The sequence below is a fragment of the Penicillium digitatum genome, chromosome 4 (genome assembly GCF_016767815.1).
Source record: "Penicillium digitatum chromosome 4, complete sequence".
NCBI lineage: Eukaryota > Fungi > Ascomycota > Eurotiomycetes > Eurotiales > Aspergillaceae > Penicillium > Penicillium digitatum.
Window position 1 is genome coordinate 3,050,473 of NC_089387.1, and position 14,537 is coordinate 3,065,009.

General features: G+C 49.5%; 6 protein-coding genes across 6 annotated transcripts; 3 read left to right on the forward strand and 3 right to left on the reverse strand.

The window, feature by feature from the left end:
• Positions 1–200: 200 nt before the first annotated feature.
• On the forward strand, positions 201–2,218 carry Pdw03_1028 (Vacuolar protein sorting-associated protein Vps5, putative; the record flags this gene model as incomplete). The annotated part of the gene is made up of 6 exons (XM_066099784.1): positions 201–234; positions 289–348; positions 409–896; positions 969–1,349; positions 1,401–2,003; positions 2,060–2,218. 6 exons carry the CDS (start codon positions 201–203, stop codon positions 2,216–2,218), a joined length of 1,725 nt encoding a protein of 574 aa, XP_065957511.1.
• Positions 2,219–3,015: 797 nt separating this feature from the next.
• On the reverse strand, positions 3,016–3,570 carry Pdw03_1029 (mitochondrial 54S ribosomal protein bL31m; the record flags this gene model as incomplete). Its single annotated transcript, XM_014679275.2, has 1 exon — positions 3,016–3,570. The coding sequence occupies one exon, from the start codon at positions 3,568–3,570 to the stop codon at positions 3,016–3,018; it is 555 nt and encodes a 184-aa protein (XP_014534761.2).
• Positions 3,571–3,908: 338 nt separating this feature from the next.
• Pdw03_1030 (putative oxidoreductase) lies at positions 3,909–4,881 on the forward strand (the record flags this gene model as incomplete). Its single annotated transcript, XM_066099785.1, has 2 exons — positions 3,909–3,960; positions 4,022–4,881. 2 exons carry the CDS (start codon positions 3,909–3,911, stop codon positions 4,879–4,881), a joined length of 912 nt encoding a protein of 303 aa, XP_065957512.1.
• A 591-nt stretch (positions 4,882–5,472) lies between these two features.
• On the reverse strand, positions 5,473–8,580 carry Pdw03_1031 (Ubiquitination network signaling protein, putative; the record flags this gene model as incomplete). Its single annotated transcript, XM_014679277.2, has 3 exons — positions 5,473–5,508; positions 5,590–6,821; positions 6,894–8,580. The coding sequence occupies 3 exons, from the start codon at positions 8,578–8,580 to the stop codon at positions 5,473–5,475; spliced, it is 2,955 nt and encodes a 984-aa protein (XP_014534763.2).
• A 4,083-nt stretch (positions 8,581–12,663) lies between these two features.
• Pdw03_1032 (MutT/nudix family protein) lies at positions 12,664–13,442 on the forward strand (the record flags this gene model as incomplete). Its single annotated transcript, XM_014679278.1, has 4 exons — positions 12,664–12,705; positions 12,756–12,848; positions 12,902–13,142; positions 13,204–13,442. The coding sequence occupies 4 exons, from the start codon at positions 12,664–12,666 to the stop codon at positions 13,440–13,442; spliced, it is 615 nt and encodes a 204-aa protein (XP_014534764.1).
• Positions 13,443–14,020: 578 nt separating this feature from the next.
• Pdw03_1033 (thioesterase-like superfamily-domain-containing protein) lies at positions 14,021–14,481 on the reverse strand (the record flags this gene model as incomplete). The annotated part of the gene is made up of 2 exons (XM_014679279.2): positions 14,021–14,374; positions 14,452–14,481. 2 exons carry the CDS (start codon positions 14,479–14,481, stop codon positions 14,021–14,023), a joined length of 384 nt encoding a protein of 127 aa, XP_014534765.2.
• Positions 14,482–14,537: the final 56 nt, after the last annotated feature.

The following is a 14,537-nucleotide window of genomic DNA, read 5'->3' on the forward strand; positions in this document are numbered from 1 at the left end:
AAGACAAAACACCACATGGGGTGGCACTCCAGGACTGGATCCCGTGAGTGACTAAGGATGATCAGCCTCCACTCCAACCAGCTCCCTCTCCAACTCCATATCGCACCCTCCAAGCTCCTATTGAGATCAATTTTAATATTGACCTGTTGATTCGCCTTCGCTTCTCCCATTCCTTTCGCTTCGATCTCACACCGGTAACAATGGATCTAGACTCTGGTGATTCCCCGTGGGGCGGTAGGCACTCATGATACCACAGCTCTTCGAATCGCGGTCTGATTTATGAAGCAGATGAGCCTTCACAGTTCAAGCCCAGCGATGGTTCCACCAAACTCAGCACTCAGGAAGCTGGTAGGTTTTTAATTTGGCTTGCTCTTTCTACGACCTTTCGCTAAGCCCACTACCAAATAGCAGCTGCACAAACCCCCGCGTCAGACAGCTCGCCCGCTGTCCGCATACCAGGGAGAAGAGGCCCACGAGGGACACGCAAGATCAGCGCACAAGCCACTAAACTTGAATCCGTTGATGATTCCGTCGACCCCCTGGGTCCATTGGGCGAAGCGCCTGCCGAGGCCACCCCAACACCCACAGATGAAGCACCAGCACCGCCCCAAAAGGAGCCGTTCGCCGGGCGTGGCGCGCGACCGCTCTCCTCTCCCTCCCAGGCATCTGACGGAGCGGATGCAGTCGACTCGAACAATTTGGAAGAGGAGACCGCGGTCTTCCGAGGACCCCCTCCCGTGCAACCGCCGGCGCAAGCGGATGGACTGAAAAGGCAGACGCAGCCCAGCATAAGCGTGGAGGATGCTGCAAAGCCGACCTTCCAGATCTATGTCGGAGATCCGCACAAAGTGGGAGACCTGACAAGCAGTCACATTGTTTATCAAGTTTCGACGAAGGTAATTGGACTGCACGGAACTTGAAAGCTATCGATTGGAAAAGAGGAAGCTAACGGCTACCGGTGTGGCTAGACAACATCCAAGGCCTATCGCCAACCCGAGTTCACTGTCAGCCGTCGATACCGTGATTTCCTCTGGCTTTACAACTCCCTGCACAGCAGTAACCCGGGAGTGGTTGTTGCGCCTCCGCCCGAGAAGCAAGCAGTTGGCCGGTTTGATACCAGCTTTGTAGAGTCGAGGAGAGCTGCTTTGGAACGAATGCTTAACAAGATTGCCGGCCATCCCATTCTTCAACATGATGGCGATCTGAAGATTTTCCTAGAAAGTGAGGCTTTCACCCTTGATGTTAAGAATAAGGAAAACCGAGAGCCTGACATTGGCCCAAGCAAGGGAATGCTGAGCTCCTTCGGTATTTCCGTTGGTGGAGGAACTAAATTTGTGGAACACGACGATGTAAGTGAATCGTTTCTAATAAATCGGTTTCGCCTGCTCACACGTTGATAGTGGTTCCATGACCGAAAAATCTACTTGGATGCATTGGAGAACCAGTTGAAGGCTCTATTGAAGTCAATGGACACTGTTATTCTACAACGAAAGGGTCTAGCCGAGGCTGCAGGCGACTTTTCGAGCTCATTGCATGCCTTATCTGCTGTCGAGCTATCCCCCGCCCTTTCCTATCCATTGGAAGGCTTGTCAGAACTTCAATTACGTATCCGGGAACTCTATGACCGACAAGCGCAACAGGATGTTCTGACGCTTGGAATCACAATCGATGAATATATCCGATTAATTGGAAGTGTCAAAATGGCCTTCACGCAGCGGCAAAAGGCCTTCCACACCTGGCACGCAGCAGAGTCCGATCTACAGAAGCGCAAGAACAACCAAGAAAAGCTACTCCGCCAGGGAAAAACTCAGCAAGACCGCTTGAATCAAGTCAACGCCGACGTCGCGGATGCAGAACGTAAGGTACACCAAACGCGGCTGCTCTTCGAGGATATGGGCCGGCTTATGCGGAGTGAGCTACAACGGTTTGAGAAGGAGAAGGTGGAGGACTTCAAGTCTGGCGTGGAAACATTCCTTGAAAGTGCAGTCGAGGCCCAGAAAGAGGTAAGTTCTTGCCAACACTTCCGGGTTTTATCTCATCCGGCTGACCCCGAACACAGTTGATCGAACTCTGGGAGACATTCCTCCTGCGTATAGACGCTGGCGAAGAAGGGCTTCCGTACTATGTACCTGCTGAAGCAAGCGATGAACCCGCTCCGGCGGAGCCCGCAGAGGCAGGCTCGGAAACGGGGCTACTGGCCGCCGAGCATGACGCTTGATATCCCTCCGGGTTGCGTTTCCACAGCCCTGAAAATGAGCGCCGTCTTTTTCCTCGTCTTGGTTTTGTATTCATTATGGAACAACTCTTTCACGATGTTTGTTTATGCCATGCTGCCACTGGTAATGCTCAGCAAGCTGACAAGCTTTGTGTTTTTCTTCTATTTCCGCTTCACTCCGAATACCATTGTTCGCGTACTGTAGCAACCCAATTCATAATCTGCACTATTTAGTTATACTGTTCCGAATGCATACTTCTTTCTCTTGTCCTAGACTGAGCCCAGCCGCAGGCCACTCCTATCAAGTAGCGGAACGTCCACGTGCTTGGTACTTTGCGGGCTCAGCCGGGGTATTGTTGCTGGAGTGATGTGACACCCTATTGCTTGATTGATTTCAATTTTTCTTGGTCTTTGGGATGTAATCATTTGGTAGTTGAGCTCACAATGTATTGCTTAGTGCCATGAGAAATGTCAAGTTGTGTCATGGGTAGTCACAGTGTGATGATTCACTTGGGGCTACATCGTAGACATCGGCTCTAAGCAGACTTCAAGAGATTTGAAGAAAGATATGCTTACAAAACCAATGGCATCCGAATAGACTTGACAAACAACAACCCCGGATGGGAGAAAAGATAAATTCTTGGTATAATACAACAGGCTCATACCAGACATATGTATAGTGTACAAGATCAAACCAAAGAAAAAGAAACACAAAAAGACAAAAAAGAAGATCCCAACTCCCATCCAAGCGGTACAGACCAGACAAATCCCTGGTTCAACCCGGAAATCCACAAGCCCAACTACTTCTTTCCAGTGAACTTGGTCTTCTTCTCGGGCGGGGGCGGCGCCTCATTCTGCCCGAAAGCGCTAATCAAATCAAGCAAGTTATCCTCCTCCTCCTGCTCCACCTTAGCCTGAGCCTTGGCCTCCGCCTCGGCCTGCTTAGCAGCAACAGGGTCCTTCGCCGCCGTCTCTCCTTCAACAGGCGCGCTGGCATCATAGCTGCGACCGAATCTGGCACGGAAAGCCGCGAGACGACCCGCCTCATCTTCCTCGACGTTCATCAGCTTGCTGCTGGATGGGTTCCAGAGGAGGGAGTTGCGCGTGTCGCGCGTGGAACGGTAAATCGGGGCTGGCGAGGTCGTGCGGTGAGTGAAGGTGCTGCCGTCAGAGAGGGTGATGAGCTGTGTGAAGGTGTAGGGGCGCTTGGGGCGACGGAGGAGAGTTGCATGTCGGCATTGAGAGCAGACGAAGGTCGTGCTGCTCGATTGCGTGGGGAGTCTTGTAGGAAGGATGGTGGTTGTTGAGTTGATGATTGTGGCCGCGGTGCGGCGGAGGGAGGTGTGCATTGACATGTTGGATGGGTCAGTTCAACAATGCCCGAGGTAAATGACAATGGGGATTGTTGAGGTGGGTGGAGGTTGACGGGGCCGCAATGCTATCGGGGAGGTTGCGGAGGTTGTGAAGTTGATGCTATAGCAGAGAAATTATCGCGGGTTATGTAAGCGGATCTGTTCCGTTCGGGATTTTCGATGTTAAGCATGACTTCTTATTGCCCTGTGTCTCTGTGAGTCTCTCTTCTTTTTCCTGGGAAATTAGACATGATATGGAAAAGTCTGGGAAATCTGTGATTTTGAAACTTGCGTGACTCCCTGAGCACCTTTCACACCTCCGTCAATTCTAGGCCGGCGGGATGAAGCTCGCCTTTCCAGTCGCGCATGGGACTGCTCGGACAGGACTCGGAGGTAGGCCGTCATGATGTGTTTTCGAGTGCTTCTGTCAAGTGTGCTAATGGAAACCATTTAGAATTATCACACATTACGAACTCTACACCCTTATTCCTGGGAGCACATCTCTTCCTCCGAACCTCTCCGCCTGCACCACTTAACCCATACCGCCCACGATGCGATCACCGACGATATACTAGCAACGGCCCAACCCCTCTAAAAGAAACAGCTTGCACGGGGAAAGCCAGCACACCATCCAATGCAGACACTGTGCCACAATCTTCAACACCTACGATATCTATATCCGACCAAGTCCGCCTCCTCATGCGTCGAGTCCCCTACCCCGTCGCAATCATAACAGCAACCGATCCCTCCGGCCCAGAAAATACCACATCTTTCCGCGGCATGACAGTCTCCTCCTTCAACACTGTCACTCTCACCCCGCACCCTGTGATCTCTTTCAACGTGCGCCGCCCATCGGAGACATTGAATGCGCTACTTGCTTCGCGCCGGTTCCTGGTTCATTTGCTTGCACCGGGTCCGGCGACTGCGACTTTAGCTAGAGATTTCTCTAAGGGGAATGTCACTCTCGCTGCAATGTTGAAAGGACATGGGGATTTTGAGCTCGCGGCTTTGCCTACTGAGAACGAAGATGGACATTTTCAAAGACCACTTCCTATTCTTCAGCGGAGGGCGGATGCAGCAGCTGCGAGTGATGGGGTTGACTTTCCTTTTGTTTTTGAATGTACCCTGCATCCGGAGAAGATTGATGTGCATGATCACTCAATTGTGCTGGGTACTGTTGTCCGGGCGATCGAGGGCTCTGGGTCTGTTTCGGCGCAGGGGCTGGACGGCAAAGCCTTGGGTGAGCATTCGCCCGAGCGGCTATGTTTAGCATATGCAAATACCAAATTTTGGAGGATGGGAGGTGAACTTTGAGCTGGGACAGTTGTCTGGCATATCTGGTTTCATCTGAGCCCCGAAGGAAAAGTGCTTCGTTGTGTCTTCTGACAAAGCATTGTATATATTATTTCTTGGGAAATGTGGCGTTCGGGCTGTATATAGACCCTTGACTAGACATATAGTATCACAGCTAATTCTGATGGTCTTTGCATTGTATGATCTTTAGTAAAGTTGAAAAAATGAAGATGAGAAATGCTTTCATGATATTGATGCGTCTACGCTTTTTGTGTGTGTGTGTGTGTGTGTGTGTGTGAGAGAGAGAGAGAGAGTATACAAGAACCGAATATAGAACACGTTTGTGTTTCGGTGTTGGGAACAGAACTGCCATATATCTCACTTCGATCGAATCCATAGAATTGCCATCTCTTCGCGAGATGCATGCCACACCACCACAATGACCCAAGAAACCAGGAGTCATCACAGTGCAGGCCGACGAGAGAGAGAGAGTCACTAGCACAAGGCGGGGAATCCAACCGGACGGAACCAAAGCACGGACACACAAAACTTGAGGCCACTTCTCGGAAGACAAACATGGAATTGAGATCGAGCACGAACTTGAAAGCGCGGCTAGGGTTGAGACCGCGGAAGCAAGCGCCGAGAGACCTAGTCTCGCGATGAACGCGGACTGCCACTCCCACTGCCATTACCGCCACTACCACTACCAGTGCCACTACCTCGACTTACGGCTCGCTGGAAAGGGCTCAAAACCGGACGGCCACCTTGATGCAGGAAACCATTCCCATCGGACCCAGGGCGAGACTTGGTCTCACCAAGCAGTTCGGCTAGGTCAAGTTGGAGAGGTGGCAAGCGGTTCGTGTCCAAGAAGTCAGAGCCGTATTGGCTGCTGCGAGTGGAGCGGTTGGAGAACGAACGGTCTCGGTTGTTGATGCCTGACCCGAAGTATGAGTCCACGTTGCCGGCGGGCGAGCTTGGAAACTGTGGGAGGAAGGGAAGGTCTTGCGATGGGCTTGTTGGATTTGACAGCATTTCATAGACTGGAGAAGACGAAATCTGTAGTGGACTAGACCTCGCAGGAGGAAAGCTGAGAGCCCCCAACAGAGATCGAGCGCTAGGTGCAGTGGTCGTAGATGCGTTGAACGACAGACCACTGGTCTCTAGTAGAAGATTTGTGCCTGGCAAGTTGCCTTCGGGGGTGAGAGGACCAGACTCCAGAAGCATTTGCTGCTGTTGTTGCTGAATAGACTGCTCAATTGCAGATGCCTGCTGCCAGAGTTGACTCGTGCGCAGCTGGAAATCCTGCACAGATTGGCTGATGCTCCCGAACTGCTCATGGAAATTGGTCTCCATCTTTGACTGGTCCTGCTCTCTGGCAAATTGCTCGGCAGCCCGACGTTCTCTCTCGTTCAACCCTTGTGCGTTGGCCGAGATGATACGCTCATACTGCTCGTTCACCCGGGTGCGGCGACCCTGGAGACGCTCGCGCTTCTGGATAGCTTGTGTCAATTCCAACTCCAGTGCCGCCACCTGCTGAGCTGCAGCTGTCCGAGCAGCAGTGACCTCTTCCTTGGTCGCATTGAAAAGCTCTACCTCACGATCGAAATCCGCTTTGTGCGCCGACCACTCTTCCATTTCCTCCTTCGGAACACTTTCCATGGTGTCGAGTTGTATCTCTAGTGCTGCAGTAGCCTCTTCAGTTTGCCGAATGTTTCGTTCTAGTTGAAGCGAGCGCTGCTTTTGGCGATTCTCATCGCTACCGCTGTGGAGGCGAGTATTGAAGTTCTCGAGTTCTTTCCGGATTTTCGAAATGACAGCTTTGTGGTCGTTCTTCGTCTTTTTCAGGCGGTTGCGCTTCTCATTCAATTTGGATTCTGCATTGCTAATAGAGTTCTTGAGCGTTGTTGTGGGGGATGATGGACGGTAGGTCGGCTGCGGTGGTGTCGATACCGTGGAAACGACTGTTCAAGCAATGAGCTTATTGAAAAAAAAAACCAATTTGAAAAAAACCCCATCATTCAACATGAACTTACCTTGCTCTGTGTCAGTCGTTGCGGGCGTCTTGACACTCATGACACAAATTTCCTCGTCGGTATCGCTTCGTACAAAAGCACATGTGTAGGCGCAGTTGGGAGCAAGCCCAGCGATCTCGCCCCGCCATTGGACGACACTCGGTCCCTTGGCATCTGAAACCCTGCATATCGAAGCGGTAGCCCAGAGCGCACCATTGACGCAGACGTAGAACGGTTCCATGTCTCCACCCAAACGGCCGGCTTCAAAGGAACCCGACACAGGGGGGTCATCGGTAAATTCCCCCGCGGCGAATTTGATCGAAGAGCTATCCATATCCGTAATCCATATTAACCCGTCGTCGAGAGATACACCCTGCAGATCCTCCTCCGTCATTGTGAGATTGCGGGCTGTTTTAGAGGCAGCTCGCGAATGCTCATATTCTCTCATCACCGTGACCTTTGTACTGGCAAGTGCAGCCCAGAACGGCTGTCGGCTCCGAACTTGATTCGCTTGCCGTCTGCGTTTCTTGGCTGATGTGAAGCGATCCTTTCCATCTTTCAACTGACCATCAGGTCCCACGAAAGAAGACGAAACACTGGCAGCGGATTCCAGAGCCGAATCAACTTGTCCTTGTGACCCCGCAGAAGCCTCCGTATCGCCCCGCTTGCCGGTCCGTAACGGTGTCGGCGACCGATTCTTGGCCATCGAACGTCGTGCCATGGCGGTTCCAGCTTGTGCAAGGATGTGCACTGCGAGAAGGCTGCGGAGCCAGCTCGGAGACGTTTGTGCTTCGGAGCGTCGGAACTCGGCGGGTAGCAGGTGGGAATACTGGGAAAGGAGATCGGGGCTGAGTAGTTTAGCAGAGACAAGATGACCCAAGACAAATTCCTGAATGCCTTTACTGCGAACAAGATGAAGAAACAGAACAATTCCGACACAGAGAGCATTGACCCCGCCGTTCTTCCCAGAACCCCCGCCACCCAAGGTGATAGCAACTTGGACATGAGCGAGATCGATGGCAAAGTTTTGCGCCCAAGTCCACATGAGGAGGCCCCAGAGCAGTATGCAAAACCCATCCATCGCAATCATCGTCCCCAGAGATGGCGTCCCAGCCGGACCCTGAAAAATATCGAAGTTCGACGACAAAGAACCAGCCGCGGCGCCACTCGGAGGCATGAAAGTTAAGGAGGCGAACAAGAACTGCACCAGAGTCAAGACCATTGGTGGAAGCTGTAGCAAAAAAATCAAGATGGCGATGGTGTCGTACATGGGACACGATTTGAGGATAGTGGATGCGAGCTGGAGCGGATTGATCGAGGCATTGGATCCGGATCGTTTCGAGGTTCCATTGCGAGAGGCATGACCTGCTATGCCACCATTCTGGGCGACATCACCGTTTCCCTGCGCAGCTGCCATTTCTCCACCCTTGCTGTGTCCATTCAACATCCCACGCACATTGCCATCTGCCTTCGTGCTATCCCCTCCTTTGCCGGCGCTTGTCGGAGATGTCACAGTCGTATCGCTAGTCGATCGTACAGCAGATAAATCGAAGTGAGCAGACGCGTCCGGACCGGTAGCAGAGCCGTTGCCCGAGTGGCCGTTGAGATGGCCGCTTGACTTTTGCTTGGTTACTTTCTTGCCGGGACCGACGAGGCCATTCTCCTGCCGATTGCTCTGGTTCTTCCTAGATGCAGCGGAGCGTGTCATGGACGAGGGAGCCCGAAACCCAGGTCCGAGTCAGCTTGGCGGGATGAAGCCAAGGACTGGGACCAGGAAAAAGGCGAAAACGGACTAAAATTGGATGTGATTGGTGAAGGAAATAGTATAGCGTAGTTAGTATTGCAGTGAGGATGTAAAAGAAAAAGGCAGTAAATGTATAAGGAAAATGAAAAAAATAAAAAAAAAGAGAGAAAGGCAAGAGACGACGCTCTACGTGGAAACGTGAAGGGGAAAAAGTGCCCAGGTGGAATTGTATGAAGACGAAAGAAACAGAATTGGTATTGGTATTGTCATTTAGTGTCGATCACGGGCGCCTTTTGGGTAGGCGGTACTAAGCTTCAATACCATCTGCCACTATTTTATTTTGGTACTGTGTACTCTGTACGGAGAGTACGGAGAGTACGGAGTACTTACGGAGTACTTGGAGCAGATGGCAAAATTCAGTTGAAAAGCTCCTGGTTATCAATCTTGGCTTCTTTTGTCGATCTGGAGTTTCTGCATGGAAAATCACATCCAGCACGACGCATTCCCTGCCAAGCTTTCTTACTCTGAACACCTCCGTATCTTACGATACAAAAGGGCTGATTGACAGGTCACGCCTAGCTACAACCGCTGCAGTTGCCAAGTTATGCAGCGCGGATACCTACACATTGACCAATCCGAAGTGTGTCTGCGTTTGATCCAGGAAGGTTTTCAGTACCGAGTGATCTCCGTTGCCTCAGTGCCAAGGGGTTGACTAGGGCTGATAAGCTAGTAACTATGGAATACAACCTACAACGTACTGATCAACTTGGAAGCCGGGTTCGATCACCAACCGGCATTTGCTGTCAAAATAACTAACTGGATTGACGATCGTCCGTTTCTTGACCCGTCTGCTGCGGGGTCATCCTTGCGCCGGACTTATGATCTGTGTTGCGAATCCTTGGATCAGGTAGGGTGACCACTCATTAGGGGGGGGGCTAGTTTGTAGATCAATGCGCCTCTAGGCCATAGACACGCAATCCTGAGCATTGGGGGATAGGAGTGAGGAGTTAGTATGGGGGAAATGAAGCTTGTGTATCTCAACTTGTAATAACAAGGTTGGCCACATTCTCCCTGGGATCATCACATGCTCGGCCATCTCGTGCATCTTCCTGAAAGGCTCCGCACGGGTTCTACTGTTCTAGTACGAGCATAGGTCTAGATCCTTTTTACAAATGACGTTTTGAGGATAGATCGAGATTGAGTGATCCAAACATTCGATTACCTCTCTAACGAGGTTCTTCTTTCGCAGAAAATAGATGTCAAATTGCCGTGCTCCGTACAGCTTTTGCCAATTCTGGTCCTCCCCCTCCTGTCCGATACCCGGGGCTTGGCAGCCCTGGAGAGGGTTTGTAGATCAGCCACAAACGCAGTGAAGATCGGCCGGACGGGCTTGGTGATGACTTGGGCTATTTATGTGTATATGCGGTGAGCCCTACAATGGTAGCACCTTATGTTATTTAACCCCCTCGATCATTGCCTTGGCCCTCTAAACATGTGGGTTTCTAATCCAGAGTTCTGAAGAAAAGGGCAATTCTGGAAAATTACACACTTCCACTAGCGTGTCCACTTAGTCTCTTTTAGAACCGGATTTTGCTTGGGTCCGATAAACTTCAAGTTTTTAAAGGTCGATCCCTTCGCTTTTCCTACTAGCTCCAGTTCTCGCCTCCTGAGGCAGTGTCTCGGTAATAAACGAAATCTCGGCTAACCGGTGAACGTATCTCGATCTCGATCGCACCATGTATTTACTCCCACGAATGTCAGCTTCGAGCCCTTCATAGTCCCATCATCCATCGAATCGTCTGTTCAAGGCAAATCTTTTTTTAGAGTTTACTTGGGCCGCATGTAGTTAGTGTATACTCCGTATATCAGTTGGCCCTGAACAACCAGGAACCTAAACATATAGGTGAGAGCGAATGTATCAACTCCATAGGTACGCACATGGATACTGTCTACAGATGTGAATAGTGTACGAAATACACATCGGAAATAAGGCTGACATGCCCAAATTTCACTTTGTGAAACGGGCCTTCTTTTTCATACGGTAGTGACTAGAGAAATCTTAAGACACAAAAGGCATACATTAAATCCGTAAGAAAATCCGTAAGAAAAGAACAAGGGATGGATCTTAATTTTCACAATGAATGAAAACGTTGTATGCCCCGAGGCTCACATTCCATCCCCCGTTGAAATCACATTTGTTTTTCCTGATTTTGGCCAGTACGAGGATCAGATTATTATACCCCGCTTGGAACCACATAAAAACCTAGCTATGTACTGACCTAGCTACATGGGACTATGTAAACCCGTTGTCACCAAAGTCTCCAATACGACGAGACCCATCGTCAATCTATGTCTGAAGAGACTCTTCGGGGCACGTTATTGCCAACCGCTCCCTTCTACAAAGCCTTTCATGTTCCTCCTGCATGTTCATCACTAACAGAAAGAGGCCAATATTGGCCCCAAGAGTACGTCCACGATCAACTTTTCACATCCCGAAGCAACGATAGCGCCGGGGTGGTATGCGTCTTACAGGCAGCAACACAAGGCTTGACTCCATAATTGTCGACAAGTGAAGGAACATCTGGACCGAGAACATATGTGCAATTATATCATTGTCATGCGTGTATGATCGCGCTGCCGTTTCATAGCAAGTCTCTCCCTAGAACACGATGCTGCAAAGGGAATGTCTGAGGGTGGGGGTGATTTGAAGTCTCAATTCAAAATGTACAGGAGTGATGCCATGTAGTGATTTGAGTGCAAGATAGCCCATGCTGCTGACCTGGACACTCCAGAGCTCCTTCTGCGCCACACGAGGTATTTTGTATCCTGCCCAGATGCCCGCCCTCCTAGTACAGGTAATCAATCGGGACAACTCTGACAACATACGTTTCTCTGTAGGTAAAAACAGCCTTTCTGCCCAAGCCAGATAGTACCTTCCAAGGTTCATCCTCGCCTCGATCGGTCTTCCCGCTTCCTTTTCCCTCATTTAACAGTTTGAACCAATCGATGTTTCCTTTTCCGTCTTCCTCTCTCTTATCACGACAAGTAGTTCGGTCAATCACACAGTTCGGAGTACCATAAGGACAATCGGATCCAAGATGATTGTAAAAGAGGGTCCAACTCGGGACCTTCATTAAAACAAGGGGTTCTTATTTTTCTTCTCATGGGATCTAGGCATAGCTAGTCTACAAGCTTCGTAGCAGGAACGAGAAGCAAGCCATTCTTGAGCTCCCTAGCACCTGTGGAAAGAATATTCTAAACGTTGTAATTCCAAGGGATACAATTAATAAAAGATGCCCAGCTAGGACTCAGGTGGTATGTCTCAAAAAACTACTTTAGAGAATATAGGTTCGTGCCGAAGAGACTGATCTCCGCTTCGGCCTGGTGAAGAATTCCGGCTAGATGGTAATTATCGGCATTGACTAAGACATTGTATAATTTTCAGAAAAGCCAGTGTATCTGTTTTGGGGATAAGCTTGAGGACAAATTAATCTCGTCTTGATCCAAAGAGATGATGGTTTTTTCAAGGAGTTCCCAGACGCTGCCAATCAGACACGACCCAAGTGTGGTCATTCTTGAAGCAGTTCAATGAGTTTACTGTGATATATGGAAGCTCCAAAAGCTTGACTAGGTGTGGTAATCATTCTGTGGACCGTATGGTGGAACTTGCTAGCTTGTGCTCTCGGAGGATCGAGAAGAATTTTTCAAGACAAGTACATAAAGAAAGGGTCGGGGGCAAGCATGTCTCAATAATCCGAAATCCATCTAATTCAAGTCAAAAAAGATCATTTGAGTGATCATTAAAGATGGAAAGAATCGGGACTGTGTGATCTTATTAGGATTAAAAAAATTATCAGCACAATATAACACCCCCAGGACTGCAAAGGTGAGCACCACATTAGTCATCTTGTGTTTCGCGGGCACCTCTAGGGGTGCCCACCTCGGAAGGTTGCAATCAATCGAGAGAATTCTGGAAAGATAATACCAAATTCTCAATTCCTCGCAGTTCAATCCCCATTCTGAAGAGCTGAGGGGCCAACTCATTAAATGACAAATCTCAAGTCCACGTTTCTCTCACGAGAACCCCTGGTATATATGTTCCTAGTCTGACTATACTCTCAGCTACTTATAGCCCCAAGACTTGCCAGGATGCCAAATGGAAACGACTAGTCAAAACTAGTTACATCGATCCCAATGGAATCAAGAGAGACTGGGAGTCCGCGGAGCGCCAGGTACGAATGTCGAGGTTATATATATCCAACTAAAAGACCTAATCAAATCATAGACAAGGCCGACAGACTCACCCGTCGATGGAGTCAACATCGTCGCTTTTCTGAATAAGGAAAATGGCCCTGAGATCCTTCTGGAGAAGCAATACCGGCCTCCGATTGACCAAGTCGTCATAGAGCTCCCCGCGGGATTGATCGATGCAGGGGAGACAATTGAACAAACTGCAGTCCGAGAGCTGAAAGAAGAAACCGGGTACATTGGTATTGCTGACAAGACTACTGGTATTATGTACAATGGTTCGTGGGCTAGTTATTCGTTTGACTACTGTATTTTAGCTGACTTGGGATACTTGTCTAGATCCAGGCTTCTGTAATGCCAACTTCAACATGGTTTACGTTCAGGTTGACATGTCTCTTCCGGAAAATCAGAATCCAAAGCCTGATCTCGAGGATAATGAGTTTATTGAGTGTTTCACACTTCCGGTGTCGGAGCTTTCGGCGGAGTTGCAAAGGTTGGAGAGTGAAGGGTTTGCGATTGACGCCCGGGTGGGATCTATTGCAGAGGGCATTGAGATTGCAAAGAGGTTGAGGCTTTGAGTTATTTAATTGGGGAGGATTGAAACTCGGTATGAATACCATGCAGGGAATTGACCATCATGCTGTAAATGTTGTAGACTGTACAAGCTAGTGGCTCCCTGATGATATGAGAGCCTCAATGATACACCCCACCCAGTGATGTCTGTAGGCTTCTATGTCAACGGGTAGAACCAGCGCTAGGACCTATAGAACAACCAAGAAAGCAATTTGATCTTGATTTAGGGTTGCTGTTGATCACGGGTCAGACCCAGATAACTCTCTTGGTACATGCATAATGTGATACCTTGCCCACGGGTGCTATTCTGTACTGCTTACACCAGGGTTGAGTCCTAGGCCAATTTTGCCATGATCACTTTTGAAATGAGATACCGGTTTATTGCTGCTGCTACCATCAATGGTATGACCACGTTCCCTTCCTCATCTAATATTCAATTGGTCTGGCATACATGAGACCTCGAATGTGGATTTGTAAAGAGCAGAGAACTGCAGCTGTCAAGCAAGTGCCCAAGAAAGAAACATCGTCGTCCATGACCCCAGAAATTCCATTCGTCGATGCTTCTGCCCAATTGTAATCATTATCACGCAGACCCGTTGTCTTCCACAGCGTCCGCCCGATCCCAGCTTTCAAGCTCAAGACTTCGAACCCGATTTTCGATATCAGCAATATGCTGCCTCCATTTCTCCTTCTCCTGCTCCTGCTGCTCCCACATAGTCTCAAACTGCTCCATGACAAATGGCGGGATAGCTACAGTCTTGCGGTTCTTCTTATAGTCATATATCACTATATCCTCAAAGCAACGAGCAGCAAGCCGTTGGTGCGCTTCAGATAAGATCATGACTTCGAGTCGGAATGCCGATTGGGCTGAAAGATGCCTAGACGGGTCTGGGACCAACTTTTGATACACAGTAATTTTGTCTGGGGATTCCATGGGCTGTGTGATAGTGAGTAAATAGGCCCATTCATTTGCTTTCCCACCGGGGTGGGTTTCGGGTCTCAGGGATACCGCACAAATTTATAGTCCATCTTGATACTTTTCATGATGATCCCAATTCCTGTATTACCAAGCATATTGATCCATTCTTTCTTATTTGCTG